At 31.9% G+C, this 12,180-nt stretch overlaps 1 protein-coding gene across 1 annotated transcript; it reads left to right on the top strand.

The window, feature by feature from the left end:
• Positions 1 to 4: 4 nt before the first annotated feature.
• Positions 5 to 11,636, top strand: LOC131619130 (LRR receptor-like serine/threonine-protein kinase GSO1). The gene is made up of 11 exons (XM_058890269.1): positions 5 to 71; positions 394 to 671; positions 1,634 to 1,732; positions 1,797 to 2,264; positions 3,324 to 3,791; positions 4,862 to 5,329; positions 6,442 to 6,898; positions 8,166 to 8,462; positions 9,685 to 9,981; positions 11,331 to 11,474; positions 11,581 to 11,636. The coding sequence occupies exons 1-11, from the start codon at positions 5 to 7 to the stop codon at positions 11,634 to 11,636; spliced, it is 3,099 nt and encodes a 1,032-aa protein (XP_058746252.1).
• The last annotated feature ends 544 nt before the right edge of the window (positions 11,637 to 12,180 follow it).

Raw genomic sequence — 12,180 nt, 5'->3', positions numbered from 1 at the left:
TCAAATGGGTAACCTTCAAATTTATTACTTGTCTTTGAAGAAATTCTCCGGAGGAATTCCAAAAGAATTTGGTAACATGCATCTGTTGAACTTCTTAGATCTTTTTGGAAGCCCTTTAGGTGGAAAAATTCCCAAAACATTATGTTCGAATGCAACAAATTTATAGCGTTTTATGAATTTCATTGAATGGACTTTGTGGTGAGATTCCATCTGAATTGAGTCAATGCAAGTCTCTGAAGCAACTTGATTTATCCAAAAAATTTATCAATGGAACAATTCCTCTTGAGATTTATGGTTTGGTTAACCTAACAACTAGTTTTCTTCACAACAATAGTTTAATTGGTTTGGTTTCACCTATCATAAGTAACTTAACAAACTTGAAAATACTTCCAGTGTTTAATAGCAAGTTGCATGGTGCTTTGCCTAAAGAGATTGGGATGCTTGAAAATATGGAAATTTTGGTTCTTTATAATAATCAATTTTTGGGGAATATACCTAAGGAGATTGGTAATTGGTTTCATTTGAAAATGGTTGATTTCTTTGTTAACCATTTTGGAGGAAGAATTCCTATTACTAATAAAAGATTGAAAGTGTTGAGTTTTCTTCACATTAGACAGAATGAGCTTGTTGGTGACATTTGGGCTACACTTGGAAACTGTCGTAAACTGAGTGTCTATATATATATATATATATATATATATATATATATATATATATATATATATATATATATATATATATATATATATATATATATATATATATATATATATAGAGAGAGAGAGAGAGAGAGAGACACACACACACACACACACATAAACACATGTGTGTCTTTGATCGAGCGCGCTTGCGTGTATTTTGTGTGTGTGTGTGTGTGTTGTGTATATAAATTTAATATTATTTTAACATGAGTGTATATGTGCGTGCGCGCGCGTCTTTGTTTGTTTGTCGTGTATATAAATTTAATATTATTTTAACATGAGATAAACTCTATGATTTTACGCATCGATTTTACGTTTTGATTTTACCTAGGAAAAACGAGTCAAGGTAAGAACTCGATTCTAACAACCTTATACCAACAATTTCACTTCTCTTGTGTTTCTTCTCCTTCATTCTTTGTAGTGAAAAAGTGCTTTTGGATGTTAAGTTTTGTTTTGTGAACGACCTTGAAAATGTTTTGGGGAATTGGTCGGAGAACAAGACTGATTACTATACTTGGAGAGGTGTTTCATGTGACTTGTTGCATGTTGCGGTTGCCTCAACCTTTCTGACTCGAAACTCACTAGGTCAATTTCATCTTTACTCGCTCTTTTACAAAACCAACTCCATCTTGATCTTTCAGCTAATCATCTTGTGGGTACCATTCCGAATTCTCTCTCAAATCTCACTAAATTATAATATATTCTTCTTTATTCAAACCAACTCACTGGACACATTCCAAATGAGTTGGATTGTTACCCAGTCTTCGATTTTTGTGAATCAGTGACAATAAAATCACTATGAAATTCATTCTTCTTTGGGTAATCTTGTTAACCTTGTTGTCCTTGATTTAACGCAAAATTACCTTGAGGTTCACATTCCACAATCATTATCTCAAATGGGTAACCTTCAAATTTTTTACTTGTCTTTGAAGAAATTCGCCGGAGGAATTCCAAAAGAATTTGGTAACATGCATCAGTTGAACTTCTTAGATCTTTTTGGAAGCCCTTTAAGTGGAAAAATTCCCAAAACAGTATATTCCAATGCAACAAATTTGTAGCGTTTTATGAATTTCATTGAATGGACTTTGTGGTGAGATTCCATCTGAATTGAGTCAATGCAAGTCTCTGAAGCAACTTGATTTATCCAAAAAATTTATCAATGGAACAATTCCTCTTGAGATTTATGGTTTGGTTAACCTAACAAATAGTTTTCTTCACAACAATAGTTTAATTGGTTTGGTTTCACCTATCATAGGTAACTTAACAAACTTGAAAATACTTCCAGTGTTTAATAGCAAGTTGCATGGTGCTTTGCCTAAAGAGATTGGGATGCTTGAAAATATGGAAATTTTGGTTCTTTATAATAATCAATTTTTGGGGAATATACCTAAGGAGATTGGTAATTGGTTTCATTTGAAAATGGTTGATTTCTTTGTTAACCATTTTGGAGGAAGAATTCCTATTACTATTAAAAGATTGAAAGTGTTGGGTTTTCTTCACATTAGACAGAATGAGCTTGTTGGTGACATTTGGGCTACACTTGGAAACTGTTGTAAACTGATTGTCTATATATATAGATATATATATATATATATATATATATATATATATATATATATATATATATATATATAGACACACACACATAAACACATGTGTGTCTTTGATCGAGCGCGCTTGCGTGTATTTTGTGTGTGTGTGTGTTGTGTATATAAATTTAATATTATTTTAACATGAGTGTATATGTGCGTGCGCGCGCGTCTTTGTTTGTTTGTCGTGTATATAAATTTAATATTATTTTAACATGAGATAAACTCTATGATTTTACGCTTCGATTTTACGTTTTGATTTTACCTAGGCAAAACGAGTCAAGGTAAGAACTCGATTCTAACAACCTTATACCAACAATTTCACTTCTCTTCTGTTTCTTCTCCTTCATTCTTTGTAGTGAAAAAGTGCTTTTGGATGTTAAGTTTTGTTTTGTGAACGACCTTGAAAATGTTTTGGGGAATTGGTCGGAGAACAACACTGATTACTATACTTGGAGAGGTGTTTCATGTGACTTGTTTCTTGTTGCGGTTGCCTCAACCTTTCCGACTCGAAACTCATTAGGTCAATTTCAACTTTACTCGCTCTTTTACAAAACCAACTCCATCTTGATCTTTCAGCTAATCATCTTGTGGGTACCATTCCAAATTCTCTCTCAAATCTCACTAAATTATAGAATATTCTTCTTTATTCAAACCAACTCACTGGTCACATTCCAAATGAGTTGGATTGTTACCCAGTCTTCGATTTTTGTGAATCAGTGACAATAAAATCACTATGAAATTCCATCTTCTTTGGGTAATCTTGTTAACCTTGTTGTCCTTGATTTAACGCAAAATTACCTTGAGGTTCACATTCCACAATCATTATCTCAAATGGGTAACCTTCAAATTTTTTACTTGTCTTTGAAGAAATTCGCCGGAGGAATTCCAAAAGAATTTGGTAACATGCATCAGTTGAACTTCTTAGATCTTTTTGGAAGCCCTTTAGGTGGAAAAATTCCCAAAACATTATATTCCAATGCAACAAATTTGTAGCGTTTTATGAATTTCATTGAATGGACTTTGTGGTGAGATTCCATCTGAATTGAGTCAATGCAAGTCTCTGAAGCAACTTGATTTATCCAAAAAATATATCAATGGAACAATTCCTCTTGAGATTTATGGTTTGGTTAACCTAACAAATAGTTTTCTTCACAACAATAGTTTATTTGGTTTGGTTTCACCTATCATAGGTAACTTAACAAACTTGAAAATACTTCTAGTGTTTAATAACAAGTTGCATGGTGCTTTGCCTAGAGAGATTGGGATGCTTGAAAATATGGAAATTTTGGTTCTTTATAATAATCAATTTTTGGGGAATATACCTAAGGAGATTGGTAATTGGTTTCATTTGAAAATGGTTGATTTCTTTGTTAACCATTTTGGAGGAAAAATTCCTATTACTATTAAAAGATTGAAAGTGTTGAGTTTTCTTCACATTAGACAGAATGAGCTTGTTGGTGACATTTGGGCTACACTTGGAAACTGTCGTAAACTGAGTGTATATATATATATATATATATATATATATATATATATATATATATATATATATATATATATATATATATATAGACACACACACACACACACATAAACATATGTGTGTCTTTGTTCGAGCGCGCTTGCGTGTATTTTGTGTGTGTGTGTGTTGTGTATATAAATTTAATATTATTTTAACATGAGTGAATATGTGCGTGCGCGCGCGTCTTTGTTTGTGTGTCGTGTATATAAATTTAATATTATTTTAACATGAGATAAACTCTATGATTTTACGCTTCGATTTTACGTTTTGATTTTACCTAGGCAAAACGAGTCAAGGTAAGAACTCGATTCTAACAACCTTATACCATCAATTTCACTTCTCTTGTGTTTCTTCTCCTTCATTCTTTGTAGTGAAAAAGTGCTTTTGGATGTTAAGTTTTGTTTTGTGAACGACCTTGAAAATGTTTTGGGGAATTGGTCGGAGAACAACACCGATTACTATACTTGGAAAGGTGTTTCATGTGACTTGTTGCATGTTGCGGTTGCCTCAACCTTTCTGACTCGAAACTCACTAGGTCAATTTCATCTTTACTCGCTCTTTTACAAAACCAACTCCATCTTGATCTTTCAGCTAATCATCTTGTGGGTACCATTCCAAATTCTCTCTCAAATCTCACTAAATTATAATATATTCTTCTTTATTCAAACCAACTCACTGGTCACATTCCAAATGAGTTGGATTCCTTACCCAGTCTTCGATTTTTGTGAATCAGTGAAAATAACATCACTATGAAATTCCATCTTCTTTGGTGAATCTTGTTAACCTTGTTGTCCTTGATTTAACGCAAAATTACCTTGAGGTTCACATTCCACAATCATTATCTCAAATGGGTAACCTTCAAATTTTTTACTTGTCTTTGAAGAAATTCGCCGGAGGAATTCCAAAAGAATTTGGTAACATGCATCAGTTGAACTTCTTAGATCTTTTTGGAAGCCCTTTAGGTGGAAAAATTTCCAAAACATTATGTTCCAATGCAACAAATTTATAGCGTTTTATGAATTTCATTGAATGGACTTTGTGGTGAGATTCCTTCTGAATTGAGTCAATGCAAGTCTCTGAAGCAACTTGATTTATCCAAAAAATTTATTAATGGAACAATTTCTCTTGAGATTTATGGTTTGGTTATCGTAACAACTAGTTTTCTTCACAACAATAGTTTAATTGGTTTGGTTTCACCTATCATAGGTAACTTAACAAACTTGAAAATACTTCCAGTGTTTAATAACAAGTTGCATGGTGCTTTGCCTAAAGAGATTGGGATGCTTGAAAATATGGAAATTTTGGTTCTTTATAATAATCAATTTTTGGGGAATATACCTAAGGAGATTGGTAATTGGTTTCATTTGAAAATGGTTGATTTCTTTGTTAACCATTTTGGAGGAAAAATTCCTATTACTATTAAAAGATTGAAAGTGTTGAGTTTTCTTCACATTAGACAGAATGAGCTTGTTGGTGACATTCGGGCTACACTTGGAAACTGTCGTAAACTGAGTGTCTATATATATATATATATATATATATATATATATATATATATATATATATATATATATATATATATATATATATATATATATATATATATATATAGATATATTTATATATATATAGACACACACACACACACATAAACATATGTGTGTCTTTGTTCGAGCGCGCTTGCGTGTATTTTGTGTGTGTGTGTGTTGTGTATATAAATTTAATATTATTTTAACATGAGTGAATATGTGCGTGCGCGCGCGTTTTTGTTTGTATGTCGTGTATATAAATTTAATATTATTTTAACATGAGATAAACTCTATGATTTTACGCCTCGATTTTACGTTTTGATTTTACCTAGGCAAAACGAGTCAAGGTAAGAACTCGATTCTAACAACCTTATACCAACAATTTCACTTCTCTTGTGTTTCTTCTCCTTCATTCTTTGTAGTGAAAAAGTGCTTTTGGATGTTAAGTTTTGTTTTGTGAACGACCTTGAAAATGTTTTGGGGAATTGGTCGGAGAACAACACCGATTACTATACTTGGAAAGGTGTTTCATGTGACTTGTTGCATGTTGCGCTTGCCTCAACCTTTCTGACTCGAAACTCACTAGGTCAATTTCATCTTTACTCGTTCTTTTACAAAACCAACTCCATCTTGATCTTTCATCTAATCATCTTGTGGGTACCATTCCAAATTCTCTCTCAAATCTCACTAAATTATAATATATTCTTCTTTATTCAAACCAACTCACTGGTCACATTCCAAATGAGTTGGATTCCTTACCCAGTCTTCGATTTTTGTGAATAAGTGACAATAACCTCACTCTGAAATTCCATCTTCTTTGGGTAATCTTGTTAACCTTGTTGTCCTTGATTTAACGCAAAATTACCTTGAGGCTCACATTCCACAATCATTATCTCAAATGGGTAACCTTCAAATTTTTTACTTGTCTTTGAAGAAATTCGCCGGAGGAATTCCAAAAGATTTTGGTAACATGCATCAGTTGAACTTCTTAGATCTTTTTGGAAGCCCTTTAGGTGGAAAAATTCCCAAAACATTATGTTCCAATGCAACAAATTTATAGCGTTTTATGAATTTCATTGAATGGACTTTGTGGTGAGATTCCATCTGAATTGAGTCAATGCAAGTCTCTGAAGCAACTTGATTTATCCAAAAAATTTATTAATGGAACAATTTCTCTTGAGATTTATGGTTTGGTTATCGTAACAACTAGTTTTCTTCACAACAATAGTTTAATTGGTTTGGTTTCACCTATCATAGGTAACTTAACAAACTTGAAAATACTTCCAGTGTTTAATAACAAGTTGCATGGTGCTTTGCCTAAAGAGATTGGGATGCTTGAAAATATGGAAATTTTGGTTCTTTATAATAATCAATTTTTGGGGAATATACCTAAGGAGATTGGTAATTGGTTTCATTTGAAAATGGTTGATTTCTTTGTTAACCATTTTGGAGGAAAAATTCCTATTACTATTAAAAGATTGAAAGTGTTGAGTTTTCTTCACATTAGACAGAATGAGCTTGTTGGTGACATTTGGGCTACACTTGGAAACTGTCGTAAACTGAGTGGCTATATATATATATATATATATATATATATATATATATATATATATATATATATATATATATATATATATATATATATATATATATATATATATATATATATAGACACACACACACACAAACATATGTGTGTCTTTGTTCGAGCGCGCTTGCGTGTATTTTTTGTGTGTGTGTGTTGTGTATATAAATTTAATATTATTTTAACATGAGTGAATATGTGCGTGCGCGCGCGTCTTTGTTTGTATGTCGTGTATATAAATTTAATATTATTTTAACATGAGATAAACTCTATGATTTTACGCCTCGATTTTACGTTTTGATTTTACCTAGGCAAAACGAGTCAAGGTAAGAACTCGATTCTAACAACCTTATACCAACAATTTCACTTCTCTTGTGTTTCTTCTCCTTCATTCTTTGTAGTGAAAAAGTGCTTTTGGATGTTAAGTTTTGTTTTGTGAACGACCTTGAAAATGTTTTGGGGAATTGGTCGGAGAACAACACCGATTACTATACTTGGAAAGGTGTTTCATGTGACTTGTTGCATGTTGCGCTTGCCTCAACCTTTCTGACTCGAAACTCACTAGGTCAATTTCATCTTTACTCGCTCTTTTACAAAACCAACTCCATCTTGATCTTTCAGCTAATCATCTTGTGGGTACCATTCCAAATTCTCTCTCAAATCTCACTAAATTATAATATATTCTTCTTTATTCAAACCAACTCACTGGTCACATTCCAAATGAGTTGGATTCCTTACCCAGTCTTCGATTTTTGTGAATAAGTGACAATAACCTCACTCTGAAATTCCATCTTCTTTGGGTAATCTTGTTAACCTTGTTGTCCTTGATTTAACGCAAAATTACCTTGAGGTTCACATTCCACAATCATTATCTCAAATGGGTAACCTTCAAATTTTTTACTTGTCTTTGAAGAAATTCGCCGGAGGAATTCCAAAAGATTTTGGTAACATGCATCAGTTGAACTTCTTAGATCTTTTTGGAAGCCCTTTAGGTGGAAAAATTCCGAAAACATTATGTTCCAATGCAACAAATTTATAGTGTTTTATGAATTTCATTGAATGGACTTTGTGGTGAGATTCCATCTGAATTGAGTCAATGCAAGTCTCTGAAGCAACTTGATTTATCCAAAAAATTTATCAATGGAACAATTCCTCTTGAGATTTATGGTTTGGTTAACCTAACAACTAGTTTTCTTCACAACAATAGTTTAATTGGTTTGGTTTCACCTATCATAGGTAACTTAACAAACTTGAAAATACTTCCAGTGTTTAATAACAAGTTGCATGGTGCTTTGCCTAAAGAGATTGGGATGCTTGAAAATATGGAAATTTTGGTTCTTTATAATAATCAATTTTTGGGGAATATACCTAAGGAGATTGGTAATTGGTTTCATTTGAAAATGGTTGATTTCTTTGTTAACCATTTTGGAGGAAAAATTCCTATTACTATTAAAAGATTGAAAGTGTTGAGTTTTCTTCACATTAGACAGAATGAGCTTGTTGGTGACATTTGGGCTACACTTGGAAACTGTCGTAAACTGAGTGTCTATATATATATATATATATATATATATATATATATATATATATATATAGACACACACACACACACACACATAAACATATGTGTGTCTTTGTTCGAGCGCGCTTGCGTGTATTTTGTGTGTGTGTGTGTTGTGTATATAAATTTAATATTATTTTAACATGAGTGAATATGTGCGTGCGCGCGCGTCTTTGTTTGTGTGTCGTGTATATAAATTTAATATTATTTTAACATGAGATAAACTCTATGATTTTACGCTTCGATTTTACGTTTTGATTTTACCTAGGCAAAACGAGTCAAGGTAAGAACTCGATTCTAACAACCTTATACCATCAATTTCACTTCTCTTGTGTTTCTTCTCCTTCATTCTTTGTAGTGAAAAAGTGCTTTTGGATGTTAAGTTTTGTTTTGTGAACGACCTTGAAAATGTTTTGGGGAATTGGTCGGAGAACAACACCGATTACTATACTTGGAAAGGTGTTTCATGTGACTTGTTGCATGTTGCGGTTGCCTCAACCTTTCTGACTCGAAACTCACTAGGTCAATTTCATCTTTACTCGCTCTTTTACAAAACCAACTCCATCTTGATCTTTCAGCTAATCATCTTGTGGGTACCATTCCAAATTCTCTCTCAAATCTCACTAAATTATAATATATTCTTCTTTATTCAAACCAACTCACTGGTCACATTCCAAATGAGTTGGATTCCTTACCCAGTCTTCGATTTTTGTGAATCAGTGACAATAACATCACTATGAAATTCCATCTTCTTTGGTGTAATCTTGTTAACCTTGTTGTCCTTGATTTAACGCAAAATTACCTTGAGGTTCACATTCCACAATCATTATCTCAAATGGGTAACCTTCAAATTTTTTACTTGTCTTTGAAGAAATTCGCCGGAGGAATTCCAAAAGAATTTGGTAACATGCATCAGTTGAACTTCTTAGATCTTTTTGGAAGCCCTTTAGGTGGAAAAATTCCCAAAACATTATGTTCCAATGCAACAAATTTATAGCGTTTTATGAATTTCATTGAATGGACTTTGTGGTGAGATTCCATCTGAATTGAGTCAATGCAAGTCTCTGAAGCAACTTGATTTATCCAAAAAATTTATTAATGGAACAATTTCTCTTGAGATTTATGGTTTGGTTATCGTAACAACTAGTTTTCTTCACAACAATAGTTTAATTGGTTTGGTTTCACCTATCATAGGTAACTTAACAAACTTGAAAATACTTCCAGTGTTTAATAACAAGTTGCATGGTGCTTTGCCTAAAGAGATTGGGATGCTTGAAAATATGGAAATTTTGGTTCTTTATAATAATCAATTTTTGGGGAATATACCTAAGGAGATTGGTAATTGGTTTCATTTGAAAATGGTTGATTTCTTTGTTAACCATTTTGGAGGAAAAATTCCTATTACTATTAAAAGATTGAAAGTGTTGAGTTTTCTTCACATTAGACAGAATGAGCTTGTTGGTGACATTTGGGCTACACTTGGAAACTGTCGTAAACTGAGTGTCTATATATATATATATATATATATATATATATATATATATATATATATATATATATATATATATATATATATATATATATATATATATATATATATATATATATATATATATATATATATATATATATATATATATATATATATATATATATATATATATATATATATATATATATATATAGACACACACACACACACATAAACATATGTGTGTCTTTGTTCGAGCGCGCTTGCGTGTATTTTGTGTGTGTGTGTGTTGTGTATATAAATTTAATATTATTTTAACATGAGTGAATATGTGCGTGCGCGCGCGTTTTTGTTTGTATGTCGTGTATATAAATTTAATATTATTTTAACATGAGATAAACTCTATGATTTTACGCCTCGATTTTACGTTTTGATTTTACCTAGGCAAAACGAGTCAAGGTAAGAACTCGATTCTAACAACCTTATACCAACAATTTCACTTCTCTTGTGTTTCTTCTCCTTCATTCTTTGTAGTGAAAAAGTGCTTTTGGATGTTAAGTTTTGTTTTGTGAACGACCTTGAAAATGTTTTGGGGAATTGGTCGGAGAACAACACCGATTACTATACTTGGAAAGGTGTTTCATGTGACTTGTTGCATGTTGCGCTTGCCTCAACCTTTCTGACTCGAAACTCACTAGGTCAATTTCATCTTTACTCGTTCTTTTACAAAACCAACTCCATCTTGATCTTTCATCTAATCATCTTGTGGGTACCATTCCAAATTCTCTCTCAAATCTCACTAAATTATAATATATTCTTCTTTATTCAAACCAACTCACTGGTCACATTCCAAATTAGTTGGATTCCTTACCCAGTCTTCGATTTTTGTGAATAAGTGACAATAACCTCACTCTGAAATTCCATCTTCTTTGGGTAATCTTGTTAACCTTGTTGTCCTTGATTTAACGCAAAATTACCTTGAGGCTCACATTCCACAATCATTATCTCAAATGGGTAACCTTCAAATTTTTTACTTGTCTTTGAAGAAATTCGCCGGAGGAATTCCAAAAGATTTTGGTAACATGCATCAGTTGAACTTCTTAGATCTTTTTGGAAGCCCTTTAGGTGGAAAAATTCCCAAAACATTATGTTCCAATGCAACAAATTTATAGCGTTTTATGAATTTCATTGAATGGACTTTGTGGTGAGATTCCATCTGAATTGAGTCAATGCAAGTCTCTGAAGCAACTTGATTTATCCAAAAAATTTATTAATGGAACAATTTCTCTTGAGATTTATGGTTTGGTTATCGTAACAACTAGTTTTCTTCACAACAATAGTTTAATTGGTTTGGTTTCACCTATCATAGGTAACTTAACAAACTTGAAAATACTTCCAGTGTTTAATAACAAGTTGCATGGTGCTTTGCCTAAAGAGATTGGGATGCTTGAAAATATGGAAATTTTGGTTCTTTATAATAATCAATTTTTGGGGAATATACCTAAGGAGATTGGTAATTGGTTTCATTTGAAAATGGTTGATTTCTTTGTTAACCATTTTGGAGGAAAAATTCCTATTACTATTAAAAGATTGAAAGTGTTGAGTTTTCTTCACATTAGACAGAATGAGCTTGTTGGTGACATTTGGGCTACACTTGGAAACTGTCGTAAACTGAGTGGCTATATATATATATATATATATATATATATATATATATATATATATATATATATATATATATATATATATATATATATATATATATATATATATATATATATATATATATATATATATATATATATATATATATATATATATATAGACACACACACACACACAAACATATGTGTGTCTTTGTTCGAGCGCGCTTGCGTGTATTTTGTGTGTGTGTGTTGTGTATATAAATTTAATATTATTTTAACATGAGTGAATTTGTGCGTGCGCGCGCGTCTTTGTTTGTATGTCGTGTATATAAATTTAATATTATTTTAACATGAGATAAACTCTATGATTTTACGCCTCGATTTTACGTTTTGATTTTACCTAGGCAAAACGAGTCAAGGTAAGAACTCGATTCTAACAACCTTATACCAACAATTTCACTTCTCTTGTGTTTCTTCTCCTTCATTCTTTGTAGTGAAAAAGTGCTTTTGGATGTTAAGTTTTGTTTTGTGAACGACCTTGAAAATGTTTTGGGGAATTGGTCGGAGAACAAC

This window comes from Vicia villosa, linkage group LG7 (assembly GCF_029867415.1).
Source record: "Vicia villosa cultivar HV-30 ecotype Madison, WI linkage group LG7, Vvil1.0, whole genome shotgun sequence".
Classification (NCBI taxonomy): domain Eukaryota; kingdom Viridiplantae; phylum Streptophyta; class Magnoliopsida; order Fabales; family Fabaceae; genus Vicia; species Vicia villosa.
The sequence above is the reverse complement of the archived record's forward strand: the minus strand, read 5'-3'. Positions and strand labels throughout refer to the sequence as shown.

Bases quoted from the DNA above. Each gene is read 5' to 3' on its own strand.
- LOC131619130 (XM_058890269.1), top strand. From the start codon at position 5: ATGGGTAACCTTCAAATTTATTACTTGTCTTTGAAGAAATTCTCCGGA. The intron at 672-1,633 runs GTCTATATATAT...TTGTCTTTGAAG, and splicing joins GAAACTGTCGTAAACTGAGT to AAATTCGCCGGAGGAATTCC. The intron at 6,899-8,165 runs GTAAACTGAGTG...CACCTATCATAG, and splicing joins GGCTACACTTGGAAACTGTC to GTAACTTAACAAACTTGAAA.